The sequence below is a fragment of the Mastomys coucha genome, unplaced genomic scaffold (assembly GCF_008632895.1).
Source record: "Mastomys coucha isolate ucsf_1 unplaced genomic scaffold, UCSF_Mcou_1 pScaffold22, whole genome shotgun sequence".
Classification (NCBI taxonomy): domain Eukaryota; kingdom Metazoa; phylum Chordata; class Mammalia; order Rodentia; family Muridae; genus Mastomys; species Mastomys coucha.
Window position 1 is genome coordinate 134,690,240 of NW_022196905.1, and position 23,647 is coordinate 134,713,886.

At 48.0% G+C, this 23,647-nt stretch overlaps 1 protein-coding gene across 1 annotated transcript; it reads left to right on the forward strand.

The window, feature by feature from the left end:
* Positions 1 to 56: 56 nt before the first annotated feature.
* Positions 57 to 23,103, forward strand: Eif3b (eukaryotic translation initiation factor 3 subunit B). The gene is made up of 19 exons (XM_031338524.1): positions 57 to 591; positions 6,009 to 6,201; positions 7,242 to 7,361; positions 7,568 to 7,625; positions 7,796 to 7,924; positions 8,149 to 8,306; positions 10,579 to 10,710; positions 10,790 to 10,856; positions 11,441 to 11,487; positions 13,792 to 14,002; positions 16,534 to 16,606; positions 17,593 to 17,715; positions 19,026 to 19,104; positions 19,678 to 19,816; positions 20,774 to 20,899; positions 21,467 to 21,544; positions 21,892 to 22,000; positions 22,099 to 22,215; positions 22,614 to 23,103. Exons 1-18 carry the CDS (start codon positions 126 to 128, stop codon positions 22,200 to 22,202), a joined length of 2,412 nt encoding a protein of 803 aa, XP_031194384.1. The 5' UTR covers positions 57 to 125; the 3' UTR covers positions 22,203 to 22,215; positions 22,614 to 23,103.
* Positions 23,104 to 23,647: the final 544 nt, after the last annotated feature.

Genomic DNA, 23,647 nt, shown 5'->3' on the forward strand with positions numbered 1-23,647 from the left:
TCCCCCGAGCTACATCTTGGTGCGACCCATTCGCTGCACGCACATGGCTCCGCGCTAGCGGCGCGCGGTGACTTCTGGGAGTCGGAAGCAGGGCGGCCGAGCCGGGTGAGAAGCAGCGCGGGCCCATGCAGGACGCTGAGAACGTGGCGGTGCCCGAGGCGGCCGAGGAGCGGGCCGAGCCCGCGAGGCAGCAGTCGGCCTCCGAGTCGCCACCGACGGACGAGGCGGTAGGGTCTGTCGGGTCCGAAGTGGGGCGGACGGGAGACGCCGAAGAAGACGCCGAGGCGGGACCGGAGCCCGAGGTGAGGGCCAAGCCGGCGGCCCAGTCCGAAGAGGAAACGGCGACGACTCCGGCCGCCTCGCCCACGCCGCAGTCGGCGGAGCGGTCCTCCTCGCTGGAGCCCTCTGCTCCCGGGAAGGCAGAGGCCGGCGGAGAGCAGGCCCAGGGGCACCCCTCGGCCGGAGCGGAGGAGGAGGGCGGGTCCGATGGGAGCGCGGCCGAGGCGGAGCCGCGGGCTCTGGAGAACGGAGAGGCAGATGAGCCCTCCTTCAGCGACCCCGAGGATTTCGTAGACGACGTGAACGAGGAAGGTAAGGGTTGTAGTCGCGGCTTAAGTCATCGAGGGCGCGAGGTTTCCCGGTTGCAGCGATCATCTGTTTTCTCTACAGTAGGGGACCGTTTGGGGAGTCCGTTTCTGCGGCAAGACCGAGCATCTGGGGGTTGGTGGAGGGCAAAACGACCTGGAATATCTGGGGGCATTCCAGTTTCCTGGGCAAGGTTTCCAGTTTTGACCATTTCGACCCCTCAGAGGACCGAACGCAAGGAACAGGTCGTGTAGAGCCTGGTGCCTTCCCGCTTATAGAAGTTTTTCCCCAGTAGTTTCCATTGCCATCGGACCCAACCACATTACCACCTGCCTATCTCTTTTTTCCTTGGTCGGTACCCGGGACCATTCTCGTGTTGTATGTTGCTTTTTCACACTGTTCGTTTGCCAGCTTACTTATGATTTCTTCTGTGGTGACTGGCCTTTTAAAGGCATTGTTTCTGCCTACCTGCATAGGAGCCAGATTATTAAAATCTTTTCTGACAGTTGACTGAAATTGAACTCTTGATTCTTCTGCCTCAGTTTACATGGTGCTGGCCCAGGCCGTGGCCCTACAGACCTGTACACCCAAACAATTTCTTTTGAACTACCAGTGATATGCCATGAAAATATAGCACCTCAATATAGTTGTCAACTTAGAACTTCAAATATTTCAAGGGGTTGCCATTTGAAGCCACCATTGTTTGACTTAATCCTCGTGTGTGTTTGTGGAGGTTTTTGTTTTGTTGTAAGACAGGGTCAGGCTGAGCCCAGGCCTTTACAAAGCTGAAGCTGTCTTTGAACCCATCCTTCTGCCTGGCAATCTTTAAGATTGCCAGGATTTGAGGTATGAGTTCACCATGCCTGGCTTGTTTTACTGTGTTTCTTAAGGTAAAAGATGTTTTAGCATGAGAAGCAGATAAACTCCTGTGAAGATTCTATAGGCTTCAGCCTTGAGGAAGTTGTTCTAGATAAAGCAGGTTTCTGGGTTCCCACTCTCGACCAACTCCAGTAATCTCTAATGTCCCTGTTTCCCCCATGTTAGAACCTAAGTATTGACTTTGAAGCTCCTTTTGAACCCTTGGTTCCTTTGGTTATTTATTTGGGGTCTGGACTGTCCCTGTCAATTCATGGTTTCAGACAGGACCTCTCACACTGTATCCTATGCTGGCCCAGAACTCAGGGTAAGCTTCCTGTCCTCACCAGTTGGCTAGACTGGCTTGCTTGCACTTTTCTAGCACTGGGAATGCAGCTGTGCGCCCCTTTGAGGTGGGTGCTAACTCATGGGAGTGATCTTAAGTCCTGCTGCTTGCCCAACAAGCATCTTGTGGACTAAACCATTTACCCATATGTACTACCACCATCTTTTCCCTTTTTCAAAGATGTTTTGTTTTGTTTGTTTTTAATTAAAATTATGCACAGGATCATTTTTTGCCCACATGTCTACTGTGTCTAGTGCTCATGGAGGCCATTGGGTGGATCTCCTAGAACTGGACTTAGAATTGGTTGTAAGTACTGGGAAGCAGGTGGGTCTGTCTACTGCAAGATGAGTAATTAAGGAATTACTTGAATTCATTTAATTCACAGATGCCAGTATGTAGATTATTTCCAGAATTGCGGATTATAGGAGTCAGGGGATGCTGGCTAGTGTGACTACAAGGCCAGTGTGCCTTCAAGACTAGTAACCCAGTGGGTCCAGTCCAGTGGTGCAGGGAAGGGGAGAGTAATGAGGGTCCAGTCCTTAAGAGTTGGAACTGGCCGGGCGGTGGTGGCACACGCCTTTAATCCCAGCACTTGGGAGGCAGAGGTACGTGGATTTCTGAGTTCGAGGCCAGCCTGGTCTACAGAGTGAGTTTCAGGACAGCCAGAGCTATACAGAGAAACCCTGTCTCGAAAAAAAAAAGAGTTGGAACTGGCTTTGTGCATCAGCGTGTCACGAGGGTGGGAAGAGAAACAGCCTTTTGGTTTTTACCAGGAGGAGCAGTGTGGAATCTGTCTTGCCTCCTTGTCCTTTTTCACGTTAGTATATGTCTCCTATTCTGTTACTGATTGTGAAGTTGTTTCCTCTAGTGTGGTGTGTATGCCAACATTTCAGTACTTGGAAGGTAGAGGTTTGAGGCTAGCCCCCTGCTACATAGGGAGTGCAAAGCTAGCCTGAAGTAAGTGACGCCCTATATCAAAAAACAAATAGAAGGAGGCTGAAGAGATGGCTCAGTACTTGCTGTTCTTCCAGAGAACCTGGGTTTGATTCCCAGCTCCAACATGATGGCTTACAAGTCTCTGTAACTCCAGTTCAAGGGCGATCATATACCAGGCATGCATGTGGTGCACATATATACACAAAAGCAAAACATTATACACTTTACAATAAAATGTAAAAAAACAAAACATGAAAAGAAACAGTGTGTTGCATTATGAGGATACTTTGCGCTGCTCTTCTTAAGAGAAGCAGATTGTTATAGACTAGGTAGACGCTTTGAGCTCCTAGGAAGGAGTTTAGTTTGTATGGAAGCTGGGCCTTTTTACTACGTCTTGTTAAGTTCAGATCCAGCTTAGCAGGCTGTTTAATTGTATGGTGAGCAGGCTTGTAAAGGAACCCAGAATTTCTGTAGTGAAGGTGTGTGGCATTGCTGTGTTGAAAATCTGCCTCTTACCTCCCTGCTCCTTGCCTGCTCTTTGAAATGTTTGGTTTTTTTTTTTTTTTTTTTTTTTTTTTTTTTTTTTTTTTTTGGTTTTTCGAGACAGGGTTTCTCTGTGTACCCCTAGCTTTCCTGGAACTCACTCTGTAGACCAGACTGGACTCAAACTCAGAAATCCACCTGCCTCTGCCTCCCAAGTGCTGGAATTAAAGGCGTATGTCACCACGGCCTGGCTTGAAATGTATCTTAATTAGGTTTCTTTTGCTGTGACAAAAGCAACTTACAGTCAGTCATCCAAGGAAGTGAAGACAGGAGCTGATTGCAGCAGCTGATGCAGAGGCCATGGAGGAGTGCTGCTACTGACTTGCTCCTCATGGCTCACTCAGCCTGCTTGCTTTCTTTTATTTTTAAGATTTTATTTATTTTTTTCATGTATATGACAAGTACACTGTAGCTGTCTTCAGACACACCAGAAGAGGGCATCAGATCCTGTTACAGATGTTTGTGAGTCACCATGTGGTTGCTGGGAATTGAACTCAGGACCTTTGGAAGAGCAGTCAGTACTCTTAACCGCTAAGCTATCTCTCCAGCCCTCAGCCTGCTTTCTTATACCATTCAGGGAAACCAGCCTGGGATGGCACTGCCTACAGTGAATTGTGTTCTCTCTTACCAATCATCAGTCAAGAAACTAATCCATAAACTTGCCTACAGGAGAGTCTGGTGGTGGCATTGTCTGAGAGGTTTACTTCTCCCAGATAACTCTAGTTGTGTCCAGTTGACATAAAATTAGCCAGGACAAAATGCAAAGGATTGGTGTAGTAGAACCCAGGACCTGGTGCCTTCCTAGCAAGTGTTCTCCCAGCCTACCAACAATGACCTTAAAGTAATTTGTTGAGTTGGTGCTGGACATTTGTGTAGTAGTCAAGACAGTCAGTGTTCAGGAGTTGGTTTTTCCTTTCACAGTGGGTACTTATTTATTTATTTGTGGGTTGTTTTTGTTTTTGTTTTTCAAGACAGGGTTTCTCTGTGTAGCCCTGGCTGTCCTGGAACTCACTCTGTAGACCAGGCTGGCCTCAGAACTCAGAAATCCACTTGCCTCTGCCTCCCAAGTGCTGGGATTAAAGGCGTGTGCTACCACTGCCCGGCTGTATCCTTTTTTTTTTAACATTTTACTTGTATGTATGTTTGCCTGCATTCATGTTTATGCACTAATGTGTGACTGGTATTTGTGGAGGCCAAAAGAGGGCATTGGATTCCTGGAAACTAGAGTTAACGGGAGGCTGTGAGCCAACATGTGGGTACTGGGAATTGAGCCCCAGTCCTCTGCACTAGCATCAAATGCTCTACAGTGGCTGAGCCATCTCTACAGCTCTGATTTTTATTTATTTTTTATTTTATATGTATGGATGTTTTGCCTGCATGTGTGTCTGTACCACAGGTATGCACTTTAGAGACTAGAAGAGGGCATTGGATTCTCTGGAACTGGGGCTGTAGCTGGTTGTGAACTACCATGTGGGGGCTAGGAACTAAACTCTGGTCCTGGAAGAATAACAGGTGATCTTAACTGCTGAGCCATCCCCCATCCTCTCCCTTCCATCTTTTCCTTTTGAGACAAGGTCTCACTGTGATTCTCTGGCTATTTTGGGAACTCACTAGGCTGGCCTTGAGTTTATCTGCTCAACCTCTGCCTTCTCGGTTGGGATTAAAGGCATTAGTTGGACCAGACTTCTTTATTCTAGGCAGGATCTTCTTGTGTAGACCTGGATGGCCTCAGAAGTGGTTGTCCTTCTGTTCTAGTTTCTTAGGTTCTGGGAGTATGGGAGCATTCTTAACATTTAGCTCACCTTCCTCTTTGTGTCCATGTACATATTTGTGAAAGTACACATGGAGACCTGAGGTTTGTGTCAGGTGTGTTCTTCTGTTGATCTTCACCCCTTTTGAAACTCACTCTGTAGAATTCTATAGATGAGGCTGGCCCCTGCCTCAAGGGCAAGGATTAAAGGTGTGCACCATGATTTCCCAGCTCCGTCCACCTTCTCCCCTTAAAAATGTTTTTAATGTGTATTAGTGTTTTACTTGTAAGTATATTTATGTGAGGTTTTCAGACCTTGAGAACTGCCATGTGGATGCTGGGAATTGAACCCAGGTCCTCTAGAAGAGCAGTCAGTGCACTTAACCACTGAGCCATCTCTCTGTCCCCTAAGATAGGCTTTCTAATTGAACCCGGAACTCACCATTTTAGCTGGCAAGCCCCTGAGATCCTTCTGTCTCTGTCCTCGCAGCGTTGGGATTATAGATGTGGCTTTTTTGAGACAGTCTTATTGTGTAGCTGTGGCTGTCCTCCCAAGTGCTAGGATTAAAGGCATGTACCATCACCACCCGATATTTTATAATTTTTAAGCTTACTTTTTTTGTGTAGAGTATGGACAAGGCTGTGGAGGTCAGAGGGTAACTTTCAGGAATGGGTTCTTCCTACCTGGTTAAGGCAGGGTCAAGCTAAGCTGGTTTTGAACTCAGGTCCACATGCATCTTCCTCTACCTTCAAAGTAATGGGATTACATGCTTGCACCACCCTGGCAGCAACAATTGGATACATTTAGAGAATACTTCCCATCAAAAGGAGTGCGAGGATCAGCCTTCCTTGTAGAAGCCAAGTCCTAATTTCTTTGTTCATGGTGAAAGCACTTGGAGTAGATGCCTCTTAGAAATGAGCAGCCTGCTGGCTAATGAATGAGTGCTTCTTGGCTTAAATAGAAACCACTTGACATTTCTTTTACTCCTTCAGAACTACTTGGTGATGTACTCAAAGATCGGCCTCAGGAAGCTGACGGGATCGACTCAGTTATTGTTGTAGACAACGTTCCTCAGGTGGGACCTGACCGGCTTGAGAAACTCAAAAATGTCATCCACAAGATTTTCTCCAAGTTTGGAAAAATCATAAATGACTATTACCCTGAAGAGGATGGAAAGACAAAAGGGTGAGTGTGGTAGTTGCTGAAGCAGCAGTTGAGGACTTGGAGGTTTGTGTGTTCAAGCCACCCCAGGGGGGTCTCCAGCGAAGTTTTGGTTCTCAAGTCCCAGAGCTGATCCCCACAGATGCAGCAGGCTATCCAAGATAGGTCCTAGATAAGGATACCACAGGCCTCAAAGTAGGCAGAGGCCAAGGGCAAGCTTCCTGTGGGATTTCTCTGGAAGTGCTTTTGAAAACATTTTAACTTCTCTGAAGTAGAGGTGAAACCTTATAGCACTGTTTAGTTAGCGATTCCCACTGTCACCTAAATCATGGGTGCAGCCTAAAGTGTGACCTGCAGTTTGCTTTTTCTCTCCAAAATTGGGTCTTCATGCTTGAGTCTAGGCCTCCATTGTGTTTGTGGTGCTGAGCTGTAGGCTTAAACCCTTTGTGAAGGCCTGGGGCTTCTCTGTGTCCCAGGACTGAGGTTCTTGAACAATGGACTGGCTGCTCTCAGTGAACTGGACAGGGAAGAATGATCCACAGTGGCGGCTGCTGAATTTGAAGGTTTGCCTCTTGCCACTGTTGACAGCACTCCTTTGACATATGTGCATCACTGGGCTATCACAAGGAAATGACCATTTCTCTTAAACTTTTCTGTCATTTATAACCATGAAGTCACTCTTGAGATCTAATAAGCTTGCTTTCCTTCTCTCTCTCTCTCTCTCTCTCTCTCTCTCTCTCTCTCTCTCTCTCTATCTCTCTCTCCCTCTCCCTCCCTTTCTTTGATGCTGTTAATGACTATCATTTATTACAAATAAGATGAAAGTTAGAGATGAAGGATACAGCCATCAGGGTAAATAGAGAAAATAAAATTGAAGATAAGTTGAGAAGTCTGAATAGTAGAATATACAAAACTTATGATTTCTTAGGAAACTGCTGGTCCTCAGTGTGACCACCTTGGAGACGCCACAGGACAGTTAGGACCTCTGTTCGTGTAGAAAGGTCTCAGTGTGCATACAGTAAGTCTGAAGGATGCATGTGTAAGCCGCTCGCCTTGTCACTCAGGTACATTTTTCTGGAATATGCTTCTCCTGCCCATGCTGTCGATGCAGTGAAAAATGCAGATGGATATAAGTTGGACAAGCAGCACACATTCCGGGTCAACCTCTTTACTGATTTTGATAAGTGAGTTGGAGCCTGAGATCTGTGGTTGGTGCTTATGGGTGATGGGAGTTCCACAGTGGGTGCTAGTGGCCTTTCTGTTCGCCAGCAAGAGCATTTTATGTTTTTGCTTTGAGCTTGGGGTGGGTGGGAAGTGTATGGAGCTGCCCGGCTGTGCACCCTCTTATCCTGTGCAGCTGTGGAACTCAGCACTGCCCATTTTATTGAAGGTACATGACGATCAGCGATGAGTGGGACATTCCGGAGAAGCAGCCTTTCAAAGACCTGGTATGTTTTATAAAACGTCTGTCTCTGTAGTCAGAAGACATTTTTGTAACTGAGGTAAAATGGTATCCATTGAACTAGTCATTAGGCATTAAATATGATAGTGATTGATAAGCTTTCTTTGACTAAAATTAATGCAGTGTACTAAGGCCCTCAGTTTTGATTGTTTTTAGGGCAATTTGCGTTACTGGCTGGAAGAGGCAGAATGTAGAGACCAGTACAGTGTGATTTTTGAGAGCGGAGACCGGACATCCATCTTCTGGAATGATGTCAAGGACCCAGTCTCAATTGAAGAAAGAGCGGTGTGTACCAGCAGTTGGTCCTGGCCAACTCCCGTCTCCTTACCAGGGTTGATTTCTGCCCCAGGAGCAGGTGAAGACTCTTGTTCTCTGAGGCACTCTCTGAGAACAACTGTCACTCATTTACCTGCTTGGAAACGGTTCTGAGATGAGAAGATGGAGTGTAGAAGGAAGGGCTGCTGTGCTTGACGTTTTGTCATTTTCACACTGCTCCTGCCTTCTTACAGAGATGGACAGAGACTTATGTGCGCTGGTCCCCTAAGGGTACCTACCTGGCCACTTTCCATCAGCGTGGTATCGCCCTCTGGGGAGGGGACAAGTTTAAGCAGATCCAGAGGTTCAGCCACCAAGGTGTGCAGCTCATTGACTTCTCTCCATGTGAAAGGTGAGTGACTCCATCTCTCCTCCTCAGGCGATTTGTGCTACCTTCAGACTTGATAGGAAAATCCCAGGTGTGAGAGCCAGCCTGGACCTCATTGTGAGGTGGAAGCCAGGTGAAGCTACATGAGACCTGGTCTCAAAAAAGCCTCGAAACAGACAAAGAGAGGAAAGATATGTGGTTTACCAAATTTGTCCTGTCAGCACTTGGCTCTCTTCCTTTACCCCCTCCTCAAACAGTGTGCAAACTGCCAGAGCCACATGATGGGGTGGGGTGGTGAGCATTCACGTTTTTCTTTGATAATGCTTTCTGCAGTGACCCAAGGTCTCTGCTATTGAGCTACATCCTCCTCAGCCCCAAACTTGAGCAACTGGAAGAGCAATAACTCCCTTGCTATGGTTTCACCTTCCTGGGCTGCAGTGACACAGAGTCCCACAGCCGGAGGATTATGTCTTGGCTCTTTCAAGAAAGAGACTGCACGGACAGAACTCATTATAGTGTGTGTTCACACTATAATGTGTGTGTTATAGTGGTTGTGTTCTGTTGTCTTTGGTCTCTTAAACTGCTTAATGTATACTTCTCATGGACGTATGTATATATGTACATGTAGAAAAAAACATGCCTGGGGCTGGGTACTGTGAGGTTCTGGAACATATTCCTCGATAAAGAAGGTGCATTGCCTAGCAACTACCATGTGCTTCGTGTGATACTTTGGTTCCAGATACTACTCTGTGCCAGCACTGATACTTGGTGCCATAATGTCACACAGATTGCTTCTTGTTCGAGTTCAGGCATTAGACAGTATTTCGTAGAAGGGTTTCTTTCCCATGACTGAATTAATCATGGAGCAGAGACTTGTAAAAGTGGAGCTGGAGGAAGCTACACGCCACACTGTGGGGCACACCTGGATCCCCCCAGCATTTGGGAAGTAGGATCAGGAGTTAAAGGCCAGCTTGGTCTACCTGAGACCCTGCTTCCATAAAACAACAAAAATATATATTGGTTACCTGTAGACAATGGTTGTTACATCATGGGTGTGTGCTTGTCCCTTGTCCCTTTCCCTGGCACATCCTCCTCTCCCTGTGTGCTGCTCTTAGAGTGCCAGAGGCCACTCTAGCAGCAGTACAAAAAGTGAGTGTGAGGGGCTGGAGAGATGCCTCCGTGAGCACTTGATCTTGCAGAGGACGCAGATCCCAGAACCCACACAGTGGCTCACAACCATCCATACCTCTTCTGACCTGAGGGCACCAGCTATGCATGCAAGCAAAACATACATATGAAATAAATAAATCTTTTTTAAAAAAGATGTGGGTGCTTGAGATAACTGCCTTTTGCCTGTGCCTGGGTGGCTCGGTGTCCCTCCACCTCTTGGGAAGCCTGTGCAGTTCCCAAAATAGTTAGTTCACCTGTGTTCTGGGAGTACCGTTGGTACATGGCTAGGATGTGGCTTTCTCTGTTTTGATAGATGGCTTGGCCCCAAATCACTATAGCTGAAGCTGGCATTGAACTTCATTCCCCAAGTGCACCAGCATACCTGGTATGATCTGTCTTGTTCCCGAGTCTGTCGTCTTGAACAAATGAGGCTATCCTTTTATCTGTTAGGTGCTCTGTGCTTTGGTTCTGTAGATTGCAGTGTTGGGACTCTTATTACAGGCTTTAGCAGTTTGTGTGGTGTAATGTTGCTGATCAGGATTTCATCTTGCCAGCCCTGGTGCTGCAGCAGGAGGGCTTTTTACTGGTGTTCTCTGGCTTGCTTGGCCTCTTCTCCCACTGTGAGGGTTGTTTCCTTAGGACACATCTACTTTGTAGGAACAAATAAGATTTCTTCTACACTGAGAGTTGACCATAGTCAGATAGTCTCGTGTTTTCTGAAGCACACTCCCTTTAGAACTGTTTGTTAACATTTGTTTTCTTTATCTCATTAGTCTTAATTACACCAGTGCAGCCAGAGAAAATCCCAGTCTCTCCTCCCTCTAGACCAGCCCACTCTAGCAGACTTGTTGGGCTCTTTGATTTGCTTGGGGCCACTTGTGGTGGGAACACCATTCAAGGTTGCTCTTGTAGTATTCTGTGACATACTTTGTACCTGGTTATGCTCATCCTACCCTCAACTTGGGAGAGATGAGACACTGTTCTTGGGTCATGATAGGTGTGAAAAGACTGGGTCTGCACATCTTGGTGGCATTCTGTGTATCTTGTTTTTGTGAACGATAGCACTGTGTGCTGGAAATGTGATTCTCACACCAAGGAAGTGCTGTACTGTGACCCTCTCTTGCAGATACCTAGTGACGTTCAGCCCACTGATGGATACTCAGGATGACCCTCAGGCCATCATCATCTGGGACATCCTCACGGGGCACAAGAAGAGAGGCTTTCACTGTGAAAGCTCAGCCCACTGGCCCATCTTCAAGTGAGTAGACCAAAGCTCTGGTCTGCCTGTAGCCTTTTCCTGTTCCATCGGTGCAGCCTGACACTTCTTTTCTCCTCAGGTGGAGCCACGATGGCAAATTCTTTGCAAGAATGACCTTGGATACTCTTAGCATCTATGAAACACCTGTGAGTTCTGTTTTTTTTTTCTTCATCTTCCTGGAAGTCGGGGCATTGAACTTGAATCTTGCATGCTAAGACACTGAGCTATGGCCTAGCTCCTCAATGTTCCAGAAGGCTAACCAGACTTTTGGGTGCACACATGGCGGCTGTGGATATAGTCAGTGCTTCTCTTAATCTGTGCTGTAGTAAGGGAGGTAGGACTTTGTAGACTGGTGATAAAGGCCAACTCTTGCTGTGCTGGGTGAGGTTGGAACTGCCCAGGCTCCGGCTGAAGTTTGGACGTTTTGGAAGTTGTGTGTTGCTGCTGGCATTTGATAGAGCAGATTGCTGCCCTGATCTTTCTGAGCTGTTTTTTTTTGTTGTTGTTGTTGCTGTTTTGTTTTTGGTTTTTTTGGTTTTTCGAGACAAGGTTTCTCTGTATAGCCCTGGCTGTCCTAGAACTCACTCTGTAGACCAGGTTGGCCTTGAACTCAGAAATCCGCCTGCCTCTGCCAAGTGCTGGGACTAAAGGTGTGTGCCACCACTGCCCGGCTTGAGCTGTGATTTTTAATTTTAATTTTTTTTTTCCCTTTTCTTTCCCTCATGTGCAGTCCATGGGCCTTTTGGACAAGAAGAGCTTGAAGATCTCCGGGATTAAGTAAGTGAATGTTTCTGTAAAGTCGCAGTCAATATGCTCTGGTTGCTATAGCAACATAGGATGATTACCTTCAAACAGCAGAAATGACAGTCTTTCCTTCTTAAAACTAGAAATCCAAGAAGAGCTGCTGGATTCTGTCTGGTGGGAGCTTTCTCTTAAGTGGATGGTGTCTCTCATTCATGCTAGTTAGAAGGAACAGCTCTCTAAGGACCTTAAAAGTCATTTGTTTGCAGGGCATGGTGGCACAGGCCTTTAAACCCAGCACTGGGAGGTAGAGACAGACAATTTCTGTGAGTCAAGGCCAGCCTGATCTACAGAGCAAGTTCCAGGACAGCCAAGGCTGTTACACAGAGAAGCCCTGTCTAGGGGGAAAAAAAGCAGTTACTGGGTCACCACCTTCCCTTCCTTAAGACTGATATACCTCAGAAAGGTCTCACCTCTGGCCAGCACCTTACAGTGCATTTGGGGAGCACATGAACAGACAGCCCTTCAGGTGGTCATTGTAGCAGGGTATTTATTTAGAGACAGGGCTTCTCTGTATAGCCTTAGCTATCCTGGAACTCACTCTGTAGACCAAAGCTGGCCTCTGCCTCATGAGTGCTAGGATTAAAAGTGTATGCCACCTGGCTAGGGTTTTGATTTTTTTTTTTTTTTTTTTAAGAGTCTCTCAAATGTAGCTCAAGCTGACCTGTAATTTTCTCAGTAGCAGAGTACAGCCTTGAAACTCCCTATTCTCCCACAGGCTGGTATTACAGGCATATACTACCACATCCAGCTAGCACTTGGTTCTTTTTATTTGTTTATTTATTTATTTAAAGATTTATTTATTATATATAAGTACACTGTAGCTGTCCTCAGACACACCAGGAGAGGGCATCAGATCACATGCTGGATGGTTGTGAGCCATCTCACCAGCCCCTTATTTTATTTTTTTAATTTATTTACTTTGTTTACATTAGTACACTGCAGCTGTCTTCAGACACAGCAGAAGAGGGCATTGGATCCCATTATAGATGGTTGTAAGCCACCATGTGGATGCTGGCAATTGACTGCCTCTGGAAGAGCAGTCTGTGCTCTTAACTGCTGAGCCATCTCTCCAGCTCATAGCACTCAGTTCTTAAGCAGTTAGAAAAAGCATTTGCTTCTTGTTTCTGCAAACATTGGGGTGCTGCAGTGGGTCCTGCTCACAGACCACAGAAATAAATAAATAAATACATACATACATACATACATACATACATACATACATACATACTAAGGTCAAAGAGTCTTGGCCAGCTAGAGTAGGGACTTGAGCACAGTGGCTTGTCTTCTTTGGAAAGCTTCCTAGTAGAGGCATGTTATAGGATGAGGCTTAGGCGTATGACGAGGAACTGCAGCTCGTTCTCTCTTAGATGAGTGGGAACATGCTGGTTTATCTGAAGTCATTTGGGGGTGGCGAATACTTACCGGCCCAGAGGACACTGGCATGTCTTCCTTGTGTTATTTTCATTCCTGGATATCATTTTGACTTTTAGCAAGAACTACACACAGGGCATATACACTGATCTGCAACAAATTCAAAGCCAAATTGGGATGTGGTGTGGACTTCTGTACTTAAGTTGGTCCAGAGGGTAAGGACAGGAGTTGTTTGAGTTCACAAGTTTGAGACCAGTCTTGACAACAGGCTATGTATGCTGTTTCTAGAGGCTTTCCACACACTCCCACTGTCGACCTGCCACACTGTTTGCCCTGCAGAGCAGTTAACAGAGAACGGATTGTTACCTATCCTGTCCTCTACCTTCTGACTTGCAGTCCTCCCCTTGGCACCTTGGTTGACCTTTAGATACCCTGCAGCTAGAGCCATCAGCCTGAAGTACATTTGTAAAGAGCAGGGCTGACTGTGTGGGGAGGTGGGTGCAATGAACAGCGTCCCTTTGTCTGTTCCCTTGCTGTCACAGCAGTGTGATCAGCTTTGTGAGCTCTGCAGGCTGTGCTGTAGAGCATGTAGCACATGGCTGGTTGCAGCAGGGTCAGTGCCTAGCAGGTAGCGGGCAGGACACAGCATAGAGCTTTTTGTTTTGTTTTGTTTTGTTTTTTCGAGACAGGATTTCTCTGTGTAACCCTGGCTGTCCTGGAACTCACTGTGTAGACTAGGCTGGCCTCGAACTTAGAAATCCACCTGCCTCTGCCTCCCATGTGCTGGGATTAAAGGCGTGCGCCACCACTGCCCGGCCAGCATAGAGCTTTTAAGAGTAAATTCGGTCATCTCTCTGCAGCTTGGTTACATCTGTTTGCATAAGCTTTTATTCCTTTTTCCTGCAGAGACTTTTCTTGGTCTCCGGGTGGTAACATCATTGCCTTTTGGGTGCCTGAAGACAAAGATATTCCAGCTAGAGTGACCCTGATGCAGCTCCCCACCAGACAGGAGATCCGAGTGAGGAATTTGTTCAATGTGGTTGATTGCAAGCTGCACTGGCAGAAAAATGGAGATTACCTGTGTGTAAAAGTGGACAGGACTCCAAAAGGCACACAGGTAAGTGCTTGCCATGGGAGCTGCTTCTAAATGAGCTGCTGCTTCTGAAGGTTTGTTTCTCATTGTATGTGTGTGCACAAGGGTGACATGTGTGCAGAGCTTCAGATTTCCTAGAGTTGTAGTTACAGTTGGTTGTGAGCTGCTTGGTGGAGTGCTAGCGACCTAATTCAGATCTCCTGCAGCCTCTCCAGCTGGTGTAGTTGTCAGGCAAGGTTAATGGGTGGCTTATTGGGTAGACTGGGGTAGGTTCCCTCATTGCCTGATGCTAAAACTGTTGGCTGTCTGGTCATGGTGAAGGAATCTCAAGATATTCTGGCTGAAAGCTTCTCTCTCTCTCTCTCTCTCTCTCTCTCTCTCTCTCTCTCTCTTTTTCTCTCTCTTTGTTATGTATTGTGTTTTTTCCAGACAGAGTTTCTCTGTGTAGCCCTGGATGTCCTGGAACTCACTTTGTAGACCAGGCTGGCCTTGAACTCAGAAATCCACCTGCCTCTGCCTCCCAAGTGCTGGGATTAAAGGTGTGCGCCATCACCACCACCCGGCTGAAGGCTTCTTAAAGTGTGACTTTCATAATTGCTTTTACCTGAGAAACTTTTATCCCCAGATTTAAAAGCACAGAATAGGTTTATAAACACAGCATAAAGTGATCATCATAAATGCATGTATGTCTGTGTGTGCGGTGCTCTTGGAGGCCAGAAAAGGGCATTAGATCCCCTGGAGCTTGAATAACAGACAATGGTGGGCTGTCGTGTGAGTGCTGGGAATTGAGCCCAGGTCTTCAAGAGCAACAAGTGCCCCATCTCTGTCCAGCCCTGAGCTTGTTTGTTTTAACAAAGAGGGAAACCTTGGCCTCATTTTTGGTACTGTGCAATGGTTTTTCAGAGTTGCTGGATTTTTTTCTTGTTTGTTTGTTTTGTTTTTTTCTAGACAGGGTTTCTCTGTATAGCCCTTCAGTTCAAGTTCCTGGAACTCACTCTGTAGACCAGGCTGGCCTCAAACTCAGAAATCCGCCTGCCTCTGCCTACCAAGTGCTGGGACTAAAGGCATGTGCCACCACTGCCCTGCAGATGCTCAGCCACTCTTATTAGAAGCTGAAAGGGATGTATTGTTTTTCTGGTAAACAGGTGGACTTCACACAGCTTTGCACACAGATGTTTCTGTTTGTATAATTTAATGTTTTCCTCATCCAAAAAAACAGTGTCTAAGCATGGTGTACATGCCTTTAAACCCTAGCACTCAGGAGGAGGCAGAGGCAGTCAGATCTCCGAATTTGAGACCAACCTGATTTACATTGCAAATTCTAGACTATCCAGAACCACACAGTGAGACCCAAGCTTTTCTTTTCTTCTAGGATTTATTTTATATGAGTACACTGTAGCTGTCTTCAGATACACCAGAAGAGGGCATTGGACCTCATTACAGATGGGAGTGAGCCATTCCCATGTGGTTGCTGGGAATTGAACTCAGGACCTCTTAACCTCTGAGCCATGTCCCCATTTTTTTTGAGACAGTGTCTCAGTCTTTTGGTCTGAGTATCCTTTTTTTGGGGGGGGTGGGGGTTGAGACAGGGTTTCTCTGTTTAACCCTGGCTGTCCTGGAACTCACTCTGTAGACCAGGCTGGCCTCGAACTCAGAAACCTGCCTGCCTCTACCTCCCAAGTGCTAGGATTAAAGGCATGCGCCACCACTGCCCAGCTGGTCTGAGTATCCTTGAACCAGTGATTCTCTTGCTTTAGCCTCTTGAGTGCTGTATTACAGGCATGAACCAGCAAGCCTGTCCCTACTAATTTTTCTTGATGTAATTCATATAACAAAAATACTTTTAAGTGGCAAACCATCTCCATGACTTTCGTATGTTCAGCAGGTCACACAGGCATGCCACTGCGCATGTTAAGCTGCACACCAGTCAACACTCCCCATTTCCCTCTTTTCATACCGCTCCTTGGTCTGCCTTTTTATTTTTTGTTCCTGTGCCAGTGTTATATTCAGGCAACCCTCTGAATGCTGGTCAGATGTTCTATTGAACTACGTCCCCAGCCCTCTCCTCACTCCTGACTTTCTCCGCGGTCTGCTTTCTCTTTGCATCTCTCTGTTAGGAACATTTCCCTGCAGTCTGTGACCCTTTGTGTCCAGCCTCCTTGACCTCACTTCATATTCTTTTTTTTTTTTTATAACAACCCCATCTATATATTATAGCATATGTCTGCATTTCCTTCTATTCTTTTTCATGGTTGATTAATATTCCAACACACAAATGCACCTACATGTTAATGGGCATGCATTAACTGGTGGGTGAGTAGCTAGTTACTGCTGTTGGAAGTCCATCATCCCCTCTGACTGCAGGGCCCCTGAGAACTCTGGTAGATGAGTTGCAGAGTGTGCTTGGCTATGCTGTCATGCTGCCTTAGCACCACAGCAGGGTTGTGGGCATGCTGCTGGGTGAGTGCTGTCTTCTGTCAGCTGTACCCACCCTCCGTCTTTCCATGCCTTTACCTTCCAGAGCGTCATTACTCCTTTTTTACTTTTGTCAACAGGGAGTTGTCACAAATTTTGAAATCTTCCGAATGAGGGAGAAGCAGGTACCTGTTGACGTCGTTGAGATGAAAGGTAAGCAGGAAGGGCCTTCCATGGCCTTCTCGTGTCCAGCTTCTGTGTGAGATGGATGCTCAGAGCAGTGTGCTGAAGTGGGGTCTCAGTAAGAGTAGCCACAGGGATCCTCCTGTCTGTCTTCCTGCCCACTTCAGGGTTACAGGGGCACACCACCATTCCTGGAGTTACCTTAATGAGCTGCTAGCTGGTTGCACTTTTGACTGAATGTTTCTGTGAAATAGAGATTCATTCTATAGCCCATTTGCTCTTGAACACCAATCCTTCTGCCTTGGCCTCTCGAGTATTGAAATTGTAGGCTTGTACCACCAGGCGTGGCCTGCCTTTCCTTCCCTCCTTTCCTTTTTCTCTCTGAAAAAAAAAAAAAAATTGAAGTGAGGTGTTTTGAGACAGGATCTTACTATGTATCCTTCTGTGCCTGCAATTCATAGAGATCCCCCTCCCTCTGCCTCCCAAGGGTTGGAATCCACCTGCCTCTGCCTCCTAAGGGCTGGGATTAAAGGTGAGCGCCACCGCTGCCCAGCAACATGAAGAAAGATCAATGTACTTTACAGAACTAACTTCCCTCCTTTACTGGAATAGTCACGTTAGTTCCAGCCTTTGTCTGCTAAAGTGCCAGTGCCTTTCATTGGCTTTCATTTTGTTTCACCATAGAAGAAGATCACAGCTAAGTTGTTAAGTCCTGAAGTCAGTTAAGGAAAGACAGTGGTGGCACCTGCCCATGATCTTAGCTTGCAGGAGGCAGGACTGGAAGAGTCCAAGTTCTAGCCTGGCCCGAGCTTGTTATTAACGTAACATCCCAACCAGATGAAACCACCTGCTTCTGAACTCTGCTAACTTCCCTTTGCTGTTGCTGTCTGTTGATCCGAGGTCCTGCTAGTGGATGAGGAGTCCTGTTCTCCAGCTGAATGAAGGAAGGTCTTTGGAAATGGAGATGTTGGTATAAAATAGTACAGCAACTGACTTCTCTTTCCTGTTGATTGTAGAAACCATCATAGCCTTTGCCTGGGAACCCAATGGCAGTAAGTTTGCTGTGCTTCATGGTGAGGCCCCTAGGATATCTGTCTCCTTCTACCACGTCAAGAGCAATGGGAAGATTGAACTCATCAGTAAGTAGTCTGCCCTCAGGCTCCCTCTACAGAGTTCAGGGGCCGGGATTCCATCAGATGCTAGCTGGATGCTGAGGTTGGGGTGACTCAGGACAGAGGGAGCACATACTTCATGTCCACTGAGCCCTTGTCTGAGTGAGGCTTCTCAGTTTTAAGTCAGCCTTTACTGCCCCTGCCCTTCAGCCTGGCTTAGCCCTCAAGTCCTCTTCTGCTCCAGCAGGAAAGGGGCGTGTTCTCATTCCCATTGGTGCAGAAAAGCTCACCTAAAAGTCACTCCCCTGGGGGCAGCATGTGACCTTGCTTAGACAGCTGCTTTCTTACTCTTGTCTTTGTGTCATGTCAGGTTTAGGGCTCTAGGACAAGCTGAGCTGGGATGGATCTGCAGGGTTGCCCCAGGTTGTATTTCATAAGTTCTTTATAGGAAGCCACCTACCCTGTTCCCTCTGCCATAGCAGTTACACCGTGATTTTCTTGGACTTAGATGTCTGTGAACATTGCTTTCACCTGGGTCTAACCATTTGAGACAGTATCAGCTGGCTGTGTTGTAAAGTCCATTGTGTTGTTGGTTCTCTTTGATATGTAAAAGGTGGACAGTTGCAGTCAGATGGCTTCTGTCCCATTGTAACAAACACCAAGAAAGGGGTCATTTATCTCCTGAATGTTTGGGAGTCATTTCTTTTTGGGCTGTCAGCTCTGTACCAGGATCACAGTCAGTGCTCCTGTGCATTGGGGCCATATAGGACATTTGTCCTGCAGCTCTCTATGAATGTGAGACTCTTCTCCCTGACCCCCTTCCCAGGTGAAGATGGCTGCTTTGCCAAGACTTCACCCCCCTCACTCCTGAGTCCTGTGGCCAAGGATACACCCTGTTATTAATGGCCTGTTATACAGGCAGATGGCTGGCTGGGAGAGGCTTGAGGTGACCAGCTGTGACCCGGGGTCAGGGAGGATGGTTTGCTTGGTGTTTTGTAAGTACACTGAAAGATAGTGGCTTTGGTAGCTTGGCCTTTGGTGTTGTTGGTGGTCACCAAGGACTCCCAAGATGAGTGAGTCACTGTATTTGCTGTCAGTGCATTCTTTACATTTGAGGTTGAAAATAGTGTCCACTAGGTTTCCATAATAGCCAGTAGCCACCATCCAGAACATGCAACACGACTTTAGGTATAACTGAATGGGGGAATGCTTTTGGAATAGTTCTCCCAAAGTGGCCAGTGGGTTTGTGTTGGAGTCTTATGTGGACTTTGTCTTTGCCGGCTCTCCTCACGAGGTGCACTGGCACCAGCCCTCACAGGTACTTGTTTTCCTTGCAGAGATGTTTGACAAGCAGCAAGCCAACACCATCTTCTGGAGTCCCCAGGGGCAGTTCGTGGTGCTGGCCGGGCTGAGGAGGTGGGTTGGGTCTCTGCCCACTATGGCAACACTCTGCTCCTGAGGGTTTGTGTTGAGATGGAGCCATATCATCTCACTAGATATTTATCACAGCTGAGCCTCCAGCCATACCAGGCTGATTGATGTAGTGATTTGCAGATGACGTGTCCTCTGTGACCATAGCCTTGTACCCTCCCTGTGAATCGAGTCTTCCAGTGGGACAGATGCTGGAGGCCAGCCTGCCCTCTGTGGTTGGGGTGTCTTTCTCTTGTTCCCCTGCATTCCACCTGAGCACAACTGGAGTAGTGAGCAAATCCAGCCTTGTCCTCTGGTGCGAAGGACTGCTGTGGCTTGCTCCCACTGTGGAAGCTTCCGTGGGAAACATCTTCTCTTGATGCCACAGAGCAGTCTCTTGATCCCAGCCTCAGGATGTCCTTAGGAAACTTGTCACTGTAAGGGGTATAGGGCCTCGGACTACAACCCAGCAGAATCCTCCATCCTTTCTCACCCTTGTGACTCAGTTGCAGTGGGGGGCATTGGACTCTAAATGGGGTGTGGGGAATTGTGGGATACAGCTGCCCTGTCTCCCCACAGCATGAACGGTGCCTTGGCATTTGTCGACACTTCAGACTGCACTGTCATGAACATTGCAGAGCACTACATGGCCTCCGACGTTGAATGGGACCCAACCGGCCGATACGTGGTTACCTCTGTATCATGGTGGAGCCATAAGGTAGAAGATAGCAGGTGCTGGGCCCTCAGGGAATGAAATCTCTCAAGGCTGGTGACAGAAACTGTTTTCCTGTGGGATTTTTGTATCCAGGGATCCCCACCCAGGTTGAGGGCATTATTCACAAACCTTTGTGTCTTAGGGAGATGGTTTGATCCACAATTTCTCAAAAGACTCACTGCTGAGAGGTCAGCTGCTAGGGCATTAGGCATGTCTGCTTGGCAGGGCCTGCTGGGGCATGAGCTACTGTGCCTCCTGAGGGCAGACTGCTTCCTGTGTTTACTATTGAGTAGACCATTGAGCCAGTACATGCAAAAGAAACCTGTGAGCTCAGAGGGTGCCAGCTGATGGAATGTGACCCCTTGCTTCCCAGTTGCCTTTGGGTGGTGTCTGGAATAGCACTCTCTGTTCATTACAGGATGTTCTGTCTAGGACCCATCCCAAATGCCAGTGTAGCACAGCCCATCCCAACACCTGTTTAGCACATTGTAGGACTGGGAATGTCAGCGCATAGCCCCGGCCTGGGTTCCATCCCAGCATCTCCCATCCCCAAAAGAGGGGAGGGGAAGGAAGTGAGAGTCTTTTAAGCCTATGTGGGACTGTTCCACTCAGTTCACAAAGCTCCTGAAGAGCTGGTTGGCCGCAAGGAGCCCAGCATTTGAATTGAGGCAGAGCTCAGGTAAGAGTCTTGCAGGGAAAGCTTGCTGCTGTTCTAATTGGCACTGCTGTGGGAGTTTCTTGTCATAGACCAGTGAGTGAAAAGCAGGCCCAGGATCCTTGCATCATTGTTTGCTAGCCATCTTTCCTGTTGGAGGGCAAACACAGCCAGATGCTGGTGTTTTTGTCCCCAGTGTGCTGTGTCTCGGGTTACCAGAGCTCAGGTTGGTGCTGTGGCTGCTAAGAGTAAAGGTCTCAGGGTGGCCTTACACATTTTGCATGATGTCCTCCATTGCCCTCTAGGTGGACAATGCTTACTGGCTGTGGACCTTCCAAGGTCGCCTTCTCCAGAAGAACAACAAGGACCGCTTCTGCCAGCTGCTCTGGAGACCAAGGCCCCCAACACTCCTCAGCCAGGATCAGATAAAGGTCTGTGATCCCTGCCTGGTTGGGGTAAGGGAACAGTTGTGGCACTGAAGGGAACCAGGCATTTGTCCTGTGGCCAGACAGGAGCAGTCAGTGGGGAGTGGAGGTAAGACATGGAGAGGGCTCTGAAGAGATGCAGGAGCCGCGAGACCTGACCTAAAGCCATGTCAGGCTAGGCAGTGCTTATAATCCCAATAGGCTGAGGCAGGAGGATGGAGAGTTCTTTCCAGACTCTGATGTATAGCAACAAGATGACCCTATCTGTGTCCTCCCCCAGTCCCTCAGAATAGTCTGCCTAAGCCAGACAGGCTATAAACAAGTTCCAGTGGGACTGGAAGAGCTAAGAAGGGGTTATGTAATGGGATAGGCTTGTGGTATTAGGTCAGAGCTGGGAGTGACTCATCCTAGGAATCATCTCCATGAGGTGAGACTCGCCAGCTGGGCATACTGGTGCCCTGGGGCTGAATCCTCTTAGTCATGGAGGCTGTCACTGCACACTGGCATCTTTGAAGGCAGCATTGTGGATCTTGCTTTGAAGGCTCAATCCTGAGAGACTTGTCTTCATTTCAGCAAATTAAAAAAGATCTGAAGAAATACTCCAAGATCTTTGAGCAGAAGGATCGCTTGAGCCAGTCCAAAGCTTCAAAGGTGAGCCTAAGGGGATGCTGACAGGAGCCCATCCCTGTCTTGCCCTGGACTCAGTGAGACGAGTGTGCCAGGAGCCTGGTCTGGCTTGTTCTCCAGCTGTGAAGGGTAACTAGCACTGGGCAGCAGAGGGCCAGCCCTGGTCCTTGGAACCTGCACCCACTAACACTGAGTGAAGACTGGCTTTTCCTTGCTAGAAGCAGGGGCGAGTGTGATGAGGAAGAGAACCAACCGAGAGTCCCACTTAAGGGAGGTTCTTCCAAACTTCAATAGTGATTGCTAGATATTGCAGGATCATTGTTGTTGAGCAAGATGTCCTGGTTAGCCCTACAACCTTCCCTTTTTGACAGGAACTGGTAGAAAGAAGGCGGACCATGATGGAGGACTTCCGGCAATACCGAAAAATGGCCCAGGAACTCTACATGAAGCAGAAGAACGAGCGTCTAGAGCTACGGGGAGGTAATCAAGCTTTTGGCCTTGTCTGCAAGTGGAGTGAGAGCCCTGAGACTGGCTTTGCAGCCACGACCCAGGGGTCAGCCTGTTGTCTGTCCTCTCAGGGGTGGACACTGACGAGCTGGACAGCAACGTGGATGACTGGGAGGAGGAGACCATCGAGTTTTTTGTCACTGAGGAGGTCATTCCTCTGGGAAGTCAGGAGTGACCTCAGTACTGTGGTAAGACTTGTGAACATGAAGACGGGAATGGGGATCTGCTGATGAGCCCCTGGCTGCTTGTTAGACCACAACATAGAAGATACTCCGGGAAGATGGCAGTGCTGCCGCTAGTGGGTGGTAGGGAGCTTGGGAAGAAGCAGAGGTGGGAGTGACCATCTCCAGAAGGCTGTGCTGCAAGGAGGGTCAGGCACAGCACTGTCACCCATGTTGCTATTGTTGGTACAGGCTACAGTACAGGAAGTGAGTGCCTGCCTGCCTGCATGTGGTGCTTAGTGCTGGGCTCCTTCAGGAACCATGAGAGAGAGCTAAGCCTCTCATGGCCTGGAGTGTGCTCAGTGAAGAATCCAGCCGTGCTCCCTTGCTTTGTGTCTGACTAAATGGTGGTTCATCTGTTGCAGTGTCACTGTGCCGTGCCCAGGATCCGAGGCCACTCTTCACAGAGAGCCTTGGGCTGGGCTCTCACCTGTGCTTTCTTGCTCTGGACTGCGAGTGCACCCAGGGTTCTTCCATCCCGACACAGCTCTGTGCCTTCAGCCCCGGGTCCACAGCGGGGACACTCGAGCCTCTGCTCTTTCACCTTGCCCTGTTTGGGTTTTTATCAGCCGTGTCTGCATTGGGGCCTCGCTGCAGTGTTCCTGGTGACTCCTAACTCCTGCTGCTGTCCATGGGGTTTCCAGAGCCTCCACCTGCAGCTCAGTGGGGTTTCCATTCATGGACTTGCTGTTCCTGTGGGCCAGTGTCGTGTGGCCTGGAGACCATCAGGAGTCTGCACACCCACACTTACTGTGCTAGAAACTCTGGAGGCACCCAGCACCTCACACCTGTTCAGGGTGTGGCAGGGCCTCTGCACAGGTTGGATGTGGAAATAAAAGCAACCCTGTGTGAAAATGCTGTTGTGATCTTCTTTGTAGCTCAAAGTGGCCTGGAAGCCTGCCCATTCCCTCTCCCTAGGGTGAGGATTCTTGTACACTGCTCTTAGGTTACTGTTGAGAGCCTGCCTGCTTGTCTGGAACCTCTCTGGATAACAGTGGACAGGTTGGAAAGCTGGTACAGAGGGGGTTAGCCACTTGACATGCACCTCTGCAGTTACCTAATGTCCAGTAGAGGAGACAGGTAACAGGTGTAGATGAGCTTCACCCAGATGAGGATGGCCATTCACAGGCTCCCACCTTCCTCTGCATTTCATGAGCAGATAGCCACCCAGCAGGGCCTGCAGCCATGCTCTCTGTAGAGCATGCACCTCTAGCGGAGGACTGACTAGTTAGCATATGGAGCAGAAGATGAGTGGGAGGTGGCTCACCGTTCCTCCTGTGTCTTGGGTTCTTTATTCCTCTGACCTCTCTGAAGTTTGATCATGGTTTCAGGCCTCTTCAGCAGTTTTAACCCACTGTACTGGCCACTCTCTTTAAACACTTTTTTTTTTTTTTTTTTT